The sequence below is a fragment of the Gracilinanus agilis genome, chromosome 3 (assembly GCF_016433145.1).
Source record: "Gracilinanus agilis isolate LMUSP501 chromosome 3, AgileGrace, whole genome shotgun sequence".
Taxonomy (NCBI): domain Eukaryota; kingdom Metazoa; phylum Chordata; class Mammalia; order Didelphimorphia; family Didelphidae; genus Gracilinanus; species Gracilinanus agilis.
Window position 1 is genome coordinate 47,934,324 of NC_058132.1, and position 13,568 is coordinate 47,947,891.

The window sequence follows — 13,568 nt, forward strand, 5'->3', positions numbered from 1 at the left end:
TTTTTATCATCATCATTGGAATGAGTCTGGGGGGTTGGGCCCATTTGCTCACATGTTCATCTTCTCTTCCCAACTGGATGACCAACTTCTTGAGCATGGAGAACCCACCACATTTTTATGGTGTCACCATGATGTCTAGCACGGTGCTGGGCATGCATTTTACTAGCAATGCTGCCTGTTCTATACTAGAGTACTGTGGACAGTTCTCCATGTTAATAGAGGAGGACACCGACAAGGGGGAAAGCATCCTAGAAAAGGGAGAAGTTGAAACCATGCCATGTGAGAGCATTTGAAGAACCCATTGTCTTCAAATAACAGAAGGAAGGGAAGGCAAGGCAAGGGAAGAAGAGGGGAGAAAAAGGAAGAGAGGGCATGGCATGACAAAGGAAGGGAAGGCAAGAGAAGAGGAGAGGAGGAAAGGGAAGGCAAGACAAAGGAAGGAAGGCAAGGGAAAGCAAGGGAAGAGCAGAGAGGAGGGGAAGGGAAGGAAGGGAAGCAAAACGGAGGGGAAGGGTAGAAGAAAGGGAGAGGGAAGGGAAGGTAAGAGAATGGGCAGACAAACTCCATTCCATGTACTCTAGTCAGTCTGGCCTTACTCATCAGCACACACAGTGCTTCATATCTTGCCTTCATGCCTTTGCACTAACTTTCCTTAATGCCTGGAGTGCCCTCCTTTCTCACCTCTGTCTGTCAGAATTCCTGGTTTTCAGAGACACTTTTTACATGTTTTGATCCCCTCCCCAGCTGCTAGTGACCTTCTTTCCTAAACTACTTTTATATTTACTTTGCACATATTTATATATGCCATATCCTTTCTAATAGAATGCAAGCTCTTGAGGGCAGGGATGGCTTCATTTCTTCCTTTTTAATCTCGGTACTAAACACAGAGTTCGACACATCACAGGAGTCTCCAAAATGCTTGTGGATTCTTTGATGAGGCAGAGCTTTGTCACTTTCATATAAAGGAAAACATTATCTGTGCTATCCAAAAGTAGAATGAACTGCCTAGGGAAGAGGTTGATTCTTTTTCTTTTGAAATGTCCACTCAGAGGATGGAGAACCACTCATGGTACATTCCTATTCCAGTAAGGGTTGGAATAAGTGACCTTTGAGCCATCCACTCACTCTGTGGTTCTCCCAGTAGTTGGATGCTGGGTTAAAGCATGACATGACCTCCCTCCCTTTTCTGTAGAGGTGGGGGACTATGGATGTGGAACATGGCATACACTGTCACACTTACTAGATGTGTTGGTTAAACTTTCTCCTTTTTTTATTACGATGGATAGCTCCCTATGGTGAGAGGGCTTTATCTGGAAATGGAAGTGGTATAAAAACAAAAGACTGGGGCACATTTTTTTTTTTAAACCCTCACCTTCCATCTTAAAATCAATACTATGTATTGGTTCCAAGGCAGAATGGTAAGGGCTAAGCAACTTGTCTAGGGTTATATAGAAAGTTTCTGAGGTCAGATTTGAACCTAGGACTTCCTGTCTCTAGGCCTGGCTCTCAATCCACTGAGCTACCCAGCTGCCCTCTTGATACACATTTTTAAAGAAGCATGGTGTATGGCCTTGTGTGCTTAATCCTTTATGGGCCTGTAAGCTTTACTCATGGGTCTGGACCACTCCCCCAGGCCTGCCCAGAGGCCTAACAGGTGCCTGATAACAAGGACAGAAAGACAAGATGAGAAAATGTAGATTTTGCTCATCATTTTTACTAGTGGGAAAACAACTCAAAAAATATGCCCTGCCAATGGGGCTTCTGGAAGGTTTCTGCAGATTAAGGAGGCCACCTTTGATTATTCCTTAAACATGAATAGAAAGTTAGAAGATCAGCTCTTCAAGATTCCAGTTTGATAATCTCCATTCTAAATTTTTCCCCATCCTCACCCCCAATCCATATGGGGACCCCGAGTAGGGAAATCAATTGTAGAGCAATGAATTTGCTGCTTATGTGTCCAGAGTTCAGTAGTAGATATTGTAAGAAGAAAAAAAAAAACTTCTCCAAAGCCATTTCTTTTTATTTTCTGTTCCTGTTATGTTGTCAGGGGGCCGACAGGGAACAGAACCTCAAGAACAAAACCTCTAGACACTCTTGAGGAATGGTTTGACTATATAAGCAGATTTAATGATAAAACTCTAAAGAATTAGAAATATACAAAAAATGTCAAGGCTGCTGTTTGTTTTTTTTTTTTTGCTTTTCGCCTCGTGGTGGGATAAGGGTTCTGTCCCTTAGTCTTGTGCAAAAGATCATGGCGCTGGCTCAGCAGTCATGTTTCCTCTCTGGGACAGGAGCAGTGCCCATGGGCACCTTGGAGCAGGGGAATGGTGCTGAAGGTCAGGCCGCTGGAAGCCCTGCTATGGCTCCCTGAGGTTCTATCCAGGCTTCACTTGGCCTGGAGGATGTCTCTGTGTTTCTGGCTTTATGTCCGACCTTTGAAAGTGTTCATGCAGGTGTAGCTGCCAGAAAACTTGTGGATTTCCTCAAGTGCTGCTTGTGGGAGTATGCTGCAAGAGAGAAAGGAGGGCATGAGGTTCAGAGACTAACATGAAGCCATCTCTTAACTTTAGGTTGGCCAGGCTCCCATTCCCCAACCCCTTTTTCCAGATGAGCTGCAGATTGACCATGACCCCTCTTATGACTAGGACATTGATTTCTTGAACCCAATTGTAAAACTTTACATTACCACTACTCAGTCTTTTGTGTTTTTTCTCTCCTAGCGTGGTGGCATCTTCAAACATGATAAAGCATACAACCACAGAGACCTTTATCCAGATCATTGATCAAAAATGTCAAACAGCAACAGAGTCAAGTCACCTATCTCTGGAGCCTTCTCTTGAAGTTCTGCTCCTAAGCTGACATCCAACCTTCAGTGACTCCTCTTTGGGGTTGGCCCTTCAGGCAGTTCCTGAATCATCTAACTGAACTCTCATCAATATTTTGACTATGTTACCCCAAAGAGATCATAGATAAAGACTTGTACGAAAATATTTATAGCCAAGATTTTTGTGGTGGCAAAAAACTGGAAAACGAGGGTATGTCCTTCAATTGGGGAATGGCTGAACAAACTGTGGTATATGCTGGTGATGGAATACTATTGTGCTAAAAGGAATAATAAACTGGAGGAATTCCATGTGAACTGGAGAGACCTGCCAGGAATTGATGCAGAGTGAAAGGAGCAGAGCCAGAAGAACACTGTACACAGAGACTGATATACTGTGGTAAAATCCAATGTAATTGAATGGACTTCTGTACCAGCAGCACTGCAATGACCCAGGACAGCTCTGAGGGATTTATGGTAAAGACGCTACCCACATTCAGAGGAAGGACTGCAGGAGAGGAAACACAGAAGAAAAACAACTGCTTGAAGGCATGGGTTGATGCAGACATGACTGGGAATGTAGACTTGAAACTACCACACCAATGCAACTATCAACAATATGGAAATAGGCCTTGATTGATGACACAAGTTAAAACCAGTGGAAATGTGTGCCGGCTATGGTGGGGGGAGGGGGGGGGGGGTGGAGGGGAAAGTAGGAGCATGAATCATGTAACCATGATAACTTTTCTAAAAAATAAAAATCATTCACCCAAAAAAAATAAATAAATAAAAGAAGGAAAAAAATATTTTGACCATGTTTGTAAGTGGTTAGCACAACGCCGGCAGACAGCGGGTCCTTAATCAGTGCTTGCTCCCTTCCCATGTTGATGTAAATCCTGGCCTCAGCCCACACGCCCCCTCCCTTCCCCTCTGGTTTTGTTCCTATAAAGCTAAGCGTGAGTTATAGTCAGTGTTGATTTTTAGTCTGTGGCAACACATATTTCCTCCCACAAGTGCTCCTTTTGAGGATGAAGCCCGTGCTTTGGAAGCGGCCTCTTAGCAGCAGCACGATGTGCCTCGTGCCCACGTGTGTGAGCTCCCCACTCCATGCCGGCCTTCGGTTGTCCTCGGCCCTTTCTGACTCCGGTGAGTGGAAATCTGCAGGAGGCCCCTCGGGAGAGGCCGCCGAACCGGCTCGGATGGTCCTGTGGGCCGAGGCCGCCCACGGAGGCCCCTGAGAGGTGACCGAAAGCTCCACGAGGAGTTCCTCGGCTTCTCCATGACTGTGATCAATTCAATAATTATCGTGACTCGGATGTCCCGAAGCCCCTGGGGAGCGTTCTGTGACTTCTAAATGAATCGACAGAAAAACAAATGGGGGCTCCTCTCCAGGGGGGTCCATGCTGCCTCGATGGGCCCAGCTGTCATTTGGGATCGTATCGTTACGCTGCCCCCGGGAGGCCGTCCCGTCATCAGTGCCATTTTACAGGGAGACAGAGAGGAAGTGGAGGTGGAGACAAACCGCCGGCGGGTCTGCGGCAGAATTAGAACCCGGGGCCTGCTGACCACGCACGGCTCCATCTAGCTGTCCTTAGAAGAAAGCCGATGGCGATGGCGCCTGTGATGGAGGAAGGCCTCCTCGTCCGCCCGTCCCCCTCGGGCCAGGGGCTTCCCGGCTGCGGGGGACGCTCCCACCCCAGAGCGAGGCTGCTAAAGCAGCTCGTGAGACTGGGAAACGCGTGCAGGAGCGCCTCGTGTGCCACACTTGGGGGCTTGCCGGATCCCACAGATTCGAGGCGAGTCTCCGGCCCTCTTGGCTCTGCCCCCTTCGGACGGCGGCTTGTCCAGGGAGGCCGGTGTGAGGGGAGGAGGCAGTGGGGGGGAGCGCGGTGTTGAGAGGCGCGGCCCTCTGGTGCGCCCATGCTGGCCCCTCCCCAGCGGGCCGGGCAGAGTCCACGTCATCAAGGGCTGGCGGAGTTGGGGCTGCTGAGCCCGAAGAGAAGACGTGGGAGGGAAGAGGAGGGGCGCCTCCACCCCTCCGGGTTCACACCCAAAAGGCCCAAAAGCCTTTTGCCAAAAGGCGGCCCTGGGAGCCGGGGTGGGCGCTGCCAGAGGGCGCGGGTGGGGGCGGAGCCCCAAAGTCCGAGGCTGGACAGCGTGTTCTCCGGGGTGGCCGGTAGCCCGGCCCTTCCCAGCTCCATCAAACGTGTGGATTCTCCTGCGGGGAGGAGGCGCCCCGAGAACACGCAGGGCCAAAGCCGCCAACGACGGAGGAGCCTCTGTTAGGGATCAGGCAGGGAGGAAGCCTGGAGGACCGAGACAAAGCGGGCCCAGAAGCCAGGAAGAGCCCCAATGGCTCGCCAGTGACTCTCCTGAGGTTGTAGCTTGAAGAGGAGACCCCGATGGCCGGGGCAGCAATCCGGGCGTACGTGAATTGTGATATTATTTTAAGGTGCTCAAAAACGGACTTTTGTCCGGCTAATGATTGATTTGGGGAATCTGGGGTTCCATGGAACCTCAACCAGGCCAGATTCTTGTCCCTCCCCGAGGCTGCACCCCAGAAGGCGGGTCGGCCATCTCAGGCTCCTCCGGACTCTACCTACACACGTATCAACCCCCCCGGACTGCGGAGGCCGTGTCGATCCCGGCGGGAGCCCTGCCTGTCGTTTTAGGTCACCCCATAATGGGAATGTATCAGACCCCTGGGCTCCCCCCTTCCCCCTAAACGGTGGTAACCCCAACAAAAGTGGCCACACAGCAGCTCCTGCCCACCAGAGCTCGCTCCTGCCCGTCTGCTTCGTGCAGAGCTTTCTTTGTGCGTCTTCTTTCCCGCCTCGTGTTCCCTCTCCCGCAGTCCTTAACCAGCCCCCATTTCCCCTCAGGCCCTGGTTCCCCTCTCAGGGTCCCACCCACCAGGAGGAGGATCATGGCGGGGAAGGGAAGGGGGGGGGGCGCGAGCACCTTCCCCACGGGGCGGTCTGCGGAGGGGGCGCTCTGGGTTCTAGCGCTGCCAGGAGGGCCTCCATCCAGAGCCAGAGAGGACCTCCGAGGCCAACACCTGAGGACCAGGGAAGGCCCACGCGGAACCCGAGGGGCTCACAGCCACTCCTGAGAGGCAACGAGGCCGGGCGGAAGCAGAGCCGCTCCGCCTGGCGCCTGCTGGCTCGGTGACTAGGCAGGCTCACCTCTCAGCGCCTGGCCATTCTCGGAGTCTGGAGTTCACAGAACGGTCTCTGAGGTCCCCGGAGGCCTTCTGGAGGCCCCCCTCACCGCTCTCTCATGTCAGGGATTGGGGTGCAGGCTCCCTCGGCTGTCTTTTCTGCTGGGTTCTCGCCGTGTCCATGGCAACAGACACCATCTATCTCCCCTGAGAATGACGCAGGAAAGGGGGGCGCTGGATAAAGCGGCCCTCCTGGGGGCCCCGAAGGCCTCCCTCCCTTCCTTGCAGGTCTAGTGACGGTTTTAAGCCAAGCTTCCGAGGGGGCTGCGGCGAGTCCTGGGGGAGGAACCCAGGCGTCCTTCCCGCCTTGCAGGCTCAGAAAAAGCCTGTTTGAGCCAGAAACCAGGAAGGGCCAAACGGGAAGGAGTTTCGTGTGGAAAGTATGATTGTGGGACAGCCGAGGAGCCTCCCTCGGGGGGATTCCGGATCCCCAGGGCGGCCCTTTCTTCTTCCCAGCCGCTCTTTCTGGGGGGTCAGACTCCGTCGGGGGGCCTCCGTCCTAGGGCTCAGGTGCGGGACACAAACCCACGTTGTGCTTACTCTGTAGGAGAGCAGAAGACGGGCCGGCGCTCCCCGAGAGTCAACGTGAGAAGTTTCTTCTCTGTCCCCGGACGTAGGACGAAGCAAGGAAGACGCCTGTCCGGGCGGTGGACAAATATCGCACGGAACAGAGTGGTGGGAAACGGGCGTCTGAGCGTGTCTGGCCTCGGCACACTAAGCCGGGCTTGGGAGTCAAGGAGGCCTGCGGCTCCATCTGCCTCAGGCTCTGAGTAGCCACGTGGCCAGTGTCAGGTCACCGGAGCTCCGTGCCTCAGTTTCCTCATCTGTAAAATCTGGGATGCTGTGATATGTAAAAGGGAGATCCCAGCTCGTGACCTAAAGAGCAGGAAGCAAGGCGGCAAACAATGTTTTCTTTTTTAAACCTTCCCCTTCCGTCTTAGAATCAATACCGCGTGTTGGTTACAAAGCAGACGAGCGGTCAGGGCTGGGTTATGGGGGTGAAGTGACTTGCCCAGGGTCACCCCTCTGGGAAGCGACTGAGGTCACATTTGAACCCTCCTGACTCTGGGCTCGACTCTCCATCCACTGAGCCCCCCAGCTGCTCCCACGATGAACAGTTCTTAACTGGTGTCTGGGGTTGGATCCTGGAGGAGACGCGTGTGGCGTGTGGCGGGAGTCCCTCCCTCCTTCCCCGGCCCACATACGGACCCCAGAGGCCAAGATTATGCTCATGCTTTGGGCTCCTCTCCCGCAGCGCCGCCTCCTTTCCTTGTGGGGGGGAGGCGGGGGGGGGAAAGAGCAGGGCGCCCGGGGGGGCTGAGGGTGAACCTTCGCAGCCCCAAAGTGGGGCGCCGAGAGCTTCGGAAGGCTTCCGGGAGGCTCGTGTGCTGGGCCAGAGAGGGGAGCCGCAGGCGGTGGTGAGGACGAGGGTGCCAAGGAAGGAGAGCGAGGCCCGAAGCTCTCCCGGGCGGGGCTGGCCGGCCTCCAGGGTGGCGCCTCTTCCCCGGCGGGATCTTCCTCCCAGAAGGAGGAGGAGCAGTGCAGGGCCCGGCATGGAGAAGCGAAGGCTCTGGAGGCCTCTGGAGCGGGACGTGCCCAGCTTGGCGCAGCCAGGACGGCTCTGGCCTGAGGACAAATCGGGGCTGCTCCAGGCACTGTCTAACAGCGGGCAGGTCATCTAACCTTTGCCTGCCTCAGTTTCCTCATCCGTCAAACGGGATACGAAGAGCTCCGACCTTCCAGGGTGTTGTGAGGCCTGAATGAGGCCTTTGTAAAGCCCTTTGCAAACCTTAAAGTGCTTTCTAAATGCCGGACATTGTTATTACTATTATTTTCTACCACAAGCATGTGCGACTTTCTCCACGACATCCAGCCAGTGCTTAGGAAGGGGCTCCTGCGGACGGCGTCCCATTCCCTGCGGGGACCCCCGTGGGCCGGAGGGCACCACCCCTCCCGGGCGCCCCTCGTACCTTTTCAGGATGACCAGGATGTGCATCGTCCAGGGGAGGAGGAGAAGGGCCTGATTGAGCTGCACGGCTTCCACTGTCCTCCGGGCCACTGTCTCTGGCTTCAGCGGGGGAAAGAGGTTGGGAAACCTGGAAGGAGGAACACAGAGGCCGCGTCACGCTTTGGTCCCAGGTACCCCGGCGGTCAGCGCTTGGGGGCGGGCCGTTGGCCGCAGGAGGAAGGCGGCAGGGCCCCTCCGATGGGCCTCAGCGGGGAAGGCAGGCAGGGACCGCCGGGGGAAAGGAGGCCCGGGTTTGAGCAGGGCAGGTGTCGAGGGCCGGCCATTGGCCCAACTTCGAAAGGAAGTGACCTGGAGGGGGAAAGCCTGAGACTAGAACACAAGAGCATCCCTGTGGCGTCATCATCATGACCACGAATAAGCATTTATGAAGCCCCTGCTGTGTGCTAGGGCGAGGTCCTGCCTCCGAGGCGCTCACTGCCCAGTGGAGGAGACGCCACGTAAAAGAGTGTGTGTCAATAAGTGCTAGATGGGACCCCCGGAGGGCAGCCCCCACGGAAAGGCACAAAATGAAAGGGGCTGCCCTGAAGGGAGCCAGGAGGCAGAGAGGAGGCAGGGCCCAGCCCGAAACAAGTACATTTATGTAGGGCATAAAAATGAGACAGCTGGAAAGATGGGAGGAGGCCAGCTCGGAAAGAGCTTAGAAAAAGCCCCAAAGAGAATTTTCTATCTGTTTCTGGAGGCAATAGGGAGCCACTGAGGTTTACTGGAAAGGGAAGTGACTCGAGGCCAGGACACCAAAGAGCAGACTGTGGAAAGAGTCCAGATGGGAGGGGGGGAGGGCCCGCCCCGGGACGGCGGCTGTGCCAGGGGACAGAGAGAGGGACGTCTATAAGAAAGGCTGTGGATGAAGCCCGAGAATCTCTACCAGATGGCTAACCTTCGCAGGGAGGGCTGGGAGGGAGGGAGAGAATTTGGAACTCAAAATGTTAAAAATTGTTTTTACGTGTAATGGGGGAAACCTAAAAAATCATTACAAATGCCTTTATAATCTGGCAAGAGAAGATGTCGTGAAGGTGGAAACGACAAGAATGGATAACAAACTGGAGATGGGGGGGCACAACTAAAGGCTCGAGAATGCCGGCGAGCTGAGAAGAGGGAGGGCAGGAGAGCAAAGCTGAGGGTTCTGTTCTAGCACGCCGAGCTCGAGCTATCTCTGGGACGTCCAACAGGCGACGCGAGCTGGAGCTCGCGAGGGAGGCGGAGCTCAAGAAGCAGCCCCGATCATGGACTTCACGAGAACGGATGAAGTCACCAAAGAGCCTCGGGGGTGCCCATGGTGAGTGGGCACGAGCTGGAGGGAAATCCGGAAAAGGCAACGGAGGCGGCTAGCGGTGATGCGGAAGAGATCGGCGTCAGGAAGGCGTATCCAGGAGGAAACCCAGAAGTCCAGACACCGGAGGTCGTCGGGTTGGAAGTCCGGAGCTCATTAGCGCTGAGGAGAGCGGTCTGGGCTAAGCACAGCGTGCCCAGTTTAGAAGGACGTGAGGACAGCGGAAGAGGAGGCACTTAGAAGGGTACTAAGTATGGCTCCCGGGCAGCTGGGCTGAGTGACTCGTCTAAGAAGAAACGGGGCTCTCCAGGGCTGCCGCTGTCTCCAGGGAGCCCCCTGAGCGTCTCCCACAGACTCCCGTGGTAGACTCTTCTCAAGGAATCCAGGCGCACTCGGGAAGGGTGACGTGGAGCGGCGGTGAGCAGGAGCGGCCGGCTGGAAGGCAGGGCGCCCGCAGGGAGAGTGAGGGCGACGGAGGAGGCGGAGGAGGCAGGATGGAAGGGATCGGACTCCCCTACGCAGAGGCGTTCGCTTTGTGCTAGACAGGAGTGAGGGAGGGGATGGGGAGGGAAGGCAGAAGAAGGGGGAGGACAGGAGACGGAGAGGCAAGCGGGGAGTCGGGGAGGCGTTATCGTGGGAATTTGAGAAGGGATGGAAGCATTTGGAAGGCTTGCAGTGAAGACCTCCCTTGGGGCGGTTCCATGATGCAGCAGAAAGAACACACTGACTTGGGTTCAAATCCTGTCTCAGTCTGGCTCCTGTGTGACCTTGGACAATTAATTGATAACAAGCAAATCCTGGGGGATGAAGGAAAAGCTGTGGAGGGGAAGGTGCTTTTTTGGAGTAGGAATACCTGAGGTTAAATCCTGAATCCGCTGCCTGGACGAGCCCTCCTTCCTCCTTGGGCAGCTAGTTGGCACACTGGAGAGAGAACTGGGCCTGGAGTCAGGAAGCCTCATCACCCTGAGCCTGAATTTGGCCTTAGACACTTCCTAGCTGAACGTCTTGACTCTGCCTCACTTTCCTCACCCGTCCAGTTGGAGAAGGGAAATGGCCATTCCAGCATCTCTGCCCAAAAGGCAACATTTACCCCAAGGAGTCATGAAGAGTCAGACAAGTCTGAAAACGACTGACCAACCACAGAAGTCCCTTCTGGCTTGAACAGTCTTTGATTTGAGACACAGTATGATATCGCGGAAAGAGCCTTGAATGCTGCGCCGGAAGGCAGCTAGAGGGTACGGTGGGGAGACTTCTGCATTTGGAGTCAGGAAGATCTGTGTTCAAATCCAGCTTCAGCACTTACTAGGTGCGGGACCCTGGGCAAGTCCCCCCTCAGTCTGCCTCCCAGAATCCAGGCTGGTCCCACGGAGAGAGCTCGGAGCGGCCAGGCCTCGGCTCCCCCGAGGAGGAGGGAAAGAGCCCCGGCGTGTGGGAAGGGTCCGCAGGGCGGCAGCGGCCGGAGACGGTCCCCGGAGGAGAGGCGGCAGGAATGGCCCCGAGCGCTGTCCTTGCAGAGAGCATTCCTCAGCGGGAGGCTCGAGGCCCCGCAGTAGTAGGGGACGCCATCGCTCAAGGCTTGGCAGCCCTTCGGAGGGCCCGAGATCGAGACGCGGCTGCGAATGAGGACCGGCGGCTTCAGCGGCTCATCACCACGTCGAGGATGCAGCCAGGCTTTCTGGTGCCTCATGAAGGAACTCTCTAGTAGTCACTCTTTGACGCGGCTGCTCTACACGCCCCACACCAAGCGGACCCGGGAGCTCGTCCGTGCAGCCCTTTTCCCTGCCTCAGCTCTGGATTGTTCCTGGTCCCTCCTCTGGGGCTCTTCACTGGCTATTGATGAGCTGCTCGGCTCTCCTCTGAGCCCGAGAAGGGCAGCACATGAGCCCTACCGTGCCGGGAAGGAGGAGTCGGCGGGCCAGGGCTCCGCTCGCACGGCCAGCCTAGAAACAAACGCGGCACTCCGGAGAACGTGGACGCATTCGAAGAAGACTAATGGCAACGCCACGGAAGAAGATCTACTTTCTGTCCTAGGAACCACTCTAAGACAGAAGAGCAAGGGCTGGGCCATGGGGGTCAAGTGACTTGCCCAGGGTCACACAGCTAGAAAGTGTCTGCGGCCACATTCGAACCCAGGACCTCCCCTCTCTAGGCCTGGCTCTTTCATCCACTGAGCTACCTTCTATCTTAATGAGACGGGGACCAGCCCTCTCCTCTAGGGACTGTCTTCCTATAGCGCAGGCTGGGTCCATGAGTCTTTTTGTAATAAATATTTTGATAACTGTAATTCAATATATTTGGATTCATTTGTATTCTTATATATTTTATTTGTGCGTTCAAAAACATTACTTTGAGGAGTTCATAGGCTTCACTAAACGGCATAGAAAGTGATTAATAAATGCTTGTTTCTTTCTTTCTTTCCACATCACCAAAAGGAGAATTAGGGAAGGGAGGAGGGAACAAAGATTTATTAAGCACCTACTCTGTGCCAAGCACTGAGCTAAGTGCTTTACAGATAATATTCATGTGATCCTCGCAACAATCCTAGGAGGTAGGTGCTATTATTATTCCCATTGTAGGGAAAGTAAAGTGACTCATCCAGGGTCACACAGCCAAGTAAGTGCCTTCCTGACTCGAGGCCCAGCGGAGAAGAACGCTTGCTCAGTGGGGTGAAAGTTGCTTTAAGGCACAGACTTCTTCCTCTTTTGTCCTGGAGCCCCCGAGCTTAGCAGGGTGTCCGGCACACATTTTATTTCATGAGGCTTCCTCTTTACTCACCTGACCCTCATGCCCTGAAACATCTCTGTGCTGGTGTGGAAGGGCAGGACGGTCGTGGCATTGACCCCCGGGCAGTCCAGCAGGCCCAGAGTCAGACTCTCCATGAAGGCGAAGGAGGACGCTTTGGAGGTGCAGTAGTCGATGGCTCCGGGGATGGCCGACAGAGCCAGAACCGAATTGAGACACACGATGTGGCCGTTCTGGAGCTCCAGCATCCGGGGCAGGAAGGCCTTGGTGGTCTACGGCAGAAACAGAAGTCAGCGGGACGAGGCCCGGCACGCTTTTTCTAAGGGGCAGGAGCGCCGCTCTTCCCCTTAAGGGGGGGCAGAAAAGCTGTCTACACTGGTCTGTTCACTGGGGGCCAAAGACAAGACCGCAAACACTGAGAGCTTCTGGGGCCCACCGGCTGGGCCCAGCGCCGTCTTGTTCCCCGCGGTGCCCGCTGGCCGGGGGGCTCCCCTCCCCTCCTGGAGTCCTTTCTCAAGGCAGCAAGAAGTCCCCCCCCAAGCCCAGACGGGCTCCAGGAGTCGCTCCTACCCAGAATTGTCCCAGAGTGTTAATATGCTGCGACTTCAGGAGGGCGTCATCGTCGCTGTCCATCAGGCTCTTCCCGTGGACCACAGCAGCATTGTTGACCAGGATGGTGATGTCCCCTACCTGGGAACAAGAGGAGCGGCACAGCCTCCTTAGAACCGGGCCCCCATCACCCCTCCCTCAGGGGCCCGCGTCGCCTCCCACCTCCGAGTACTGCTCGGGCCGCCTCCAGCCCTTAAAAATCCTTCTCTTCCTCCAAGATTCAGCTCGCCTCCCCCTGGATACCCACCCTGATTGCTCTAGTCAGAAATGGTATCTCCCTCCTCAAATTTTCCTAGAATAGTACGAAATGACTGTTTTTATAGCTTCATTCCTATATTTATCATGTGTGTATATATATATATATATATATCTCCTATACATACAGGTAACGACATAACCTATATATACTCCCAGATACCTATCCATCTAGCCTATCCATACCTGTATATGTGCCTAAATACACACCCATAAACACGTATCAATATAGTCTTTCTATGCCCATATGCACTACATATACGTCCTAGATATTGCTATATATCCTACACGTGTAACTATACATCCTATGTATACTCTATACGTTGGCATGCATTTATATAGCCTGTATTTACCTGTATGTATGTATGCACACACACACACACACGCTATGAGAAATATATCCTATATTTTTTAGAGTGGTTATTTAATATATTGTTTGTAGATCTGAATGGAATCCTGACAATGTGGTGGTGGCCTAATTCTGTTATTTTAAGTCTAAAGAGCATCCATTCTTCCTTCCTTCTTTCTTTCTTTCCTTCCTTCCTTCCTTCCTTTCCTTCCTTCCTCACTCCCTCTCCTTCCTTCCTTCCTTCCCTCCTTCCTTCCCTTCTTCCTTCCTTCC

General features: G+C 54.3%; 1 protein-coding gene across 2 annotated transcripts in view; it reads right to left on the minus strand.

Annotated features, from left to right (window-relative positions):
* Positions 1–2,002: 2,002 nt before the first annotated feature.
* DHRS3 (dehydrogenase/reductase 3) overlaps positions 2,003–13,568 on the minus strand; it is a 46,546-nt gene continuing 34,980 nt past the window's right edge. The window contains exons 3-7 of one of the 2 annotated variants that reach the window (XM_044667760.1): positions 13,519–13,523; positions 12,653–12,775; positions 12,116–12,354; positions 8,012–8,137; positions 2,003–2,507 (exon numbers count right to left, since the gene is read on the minus strand). In XM_044667760.1, coding sequence (XP_044523695.1) covers positions 2,423–2,507; positions 8,012–8,137; positions 12,116–12,354; positions 12,653–12,775; positions 13,519–13,523 — 578 coding nt within the window. In that variant the 3' untranslated portion in view covers positions 2,003–2,422. Of the gene's footprint in view, positions 2,508–8,011; positions 8,138–12,115; positions 12,355–12,652; positions 12,781–13,518; positions 13,524–13,568 lie in introns of both variants that reach the window. The other variant, XM_044667761.1, reaches the window with a different exon arrangement.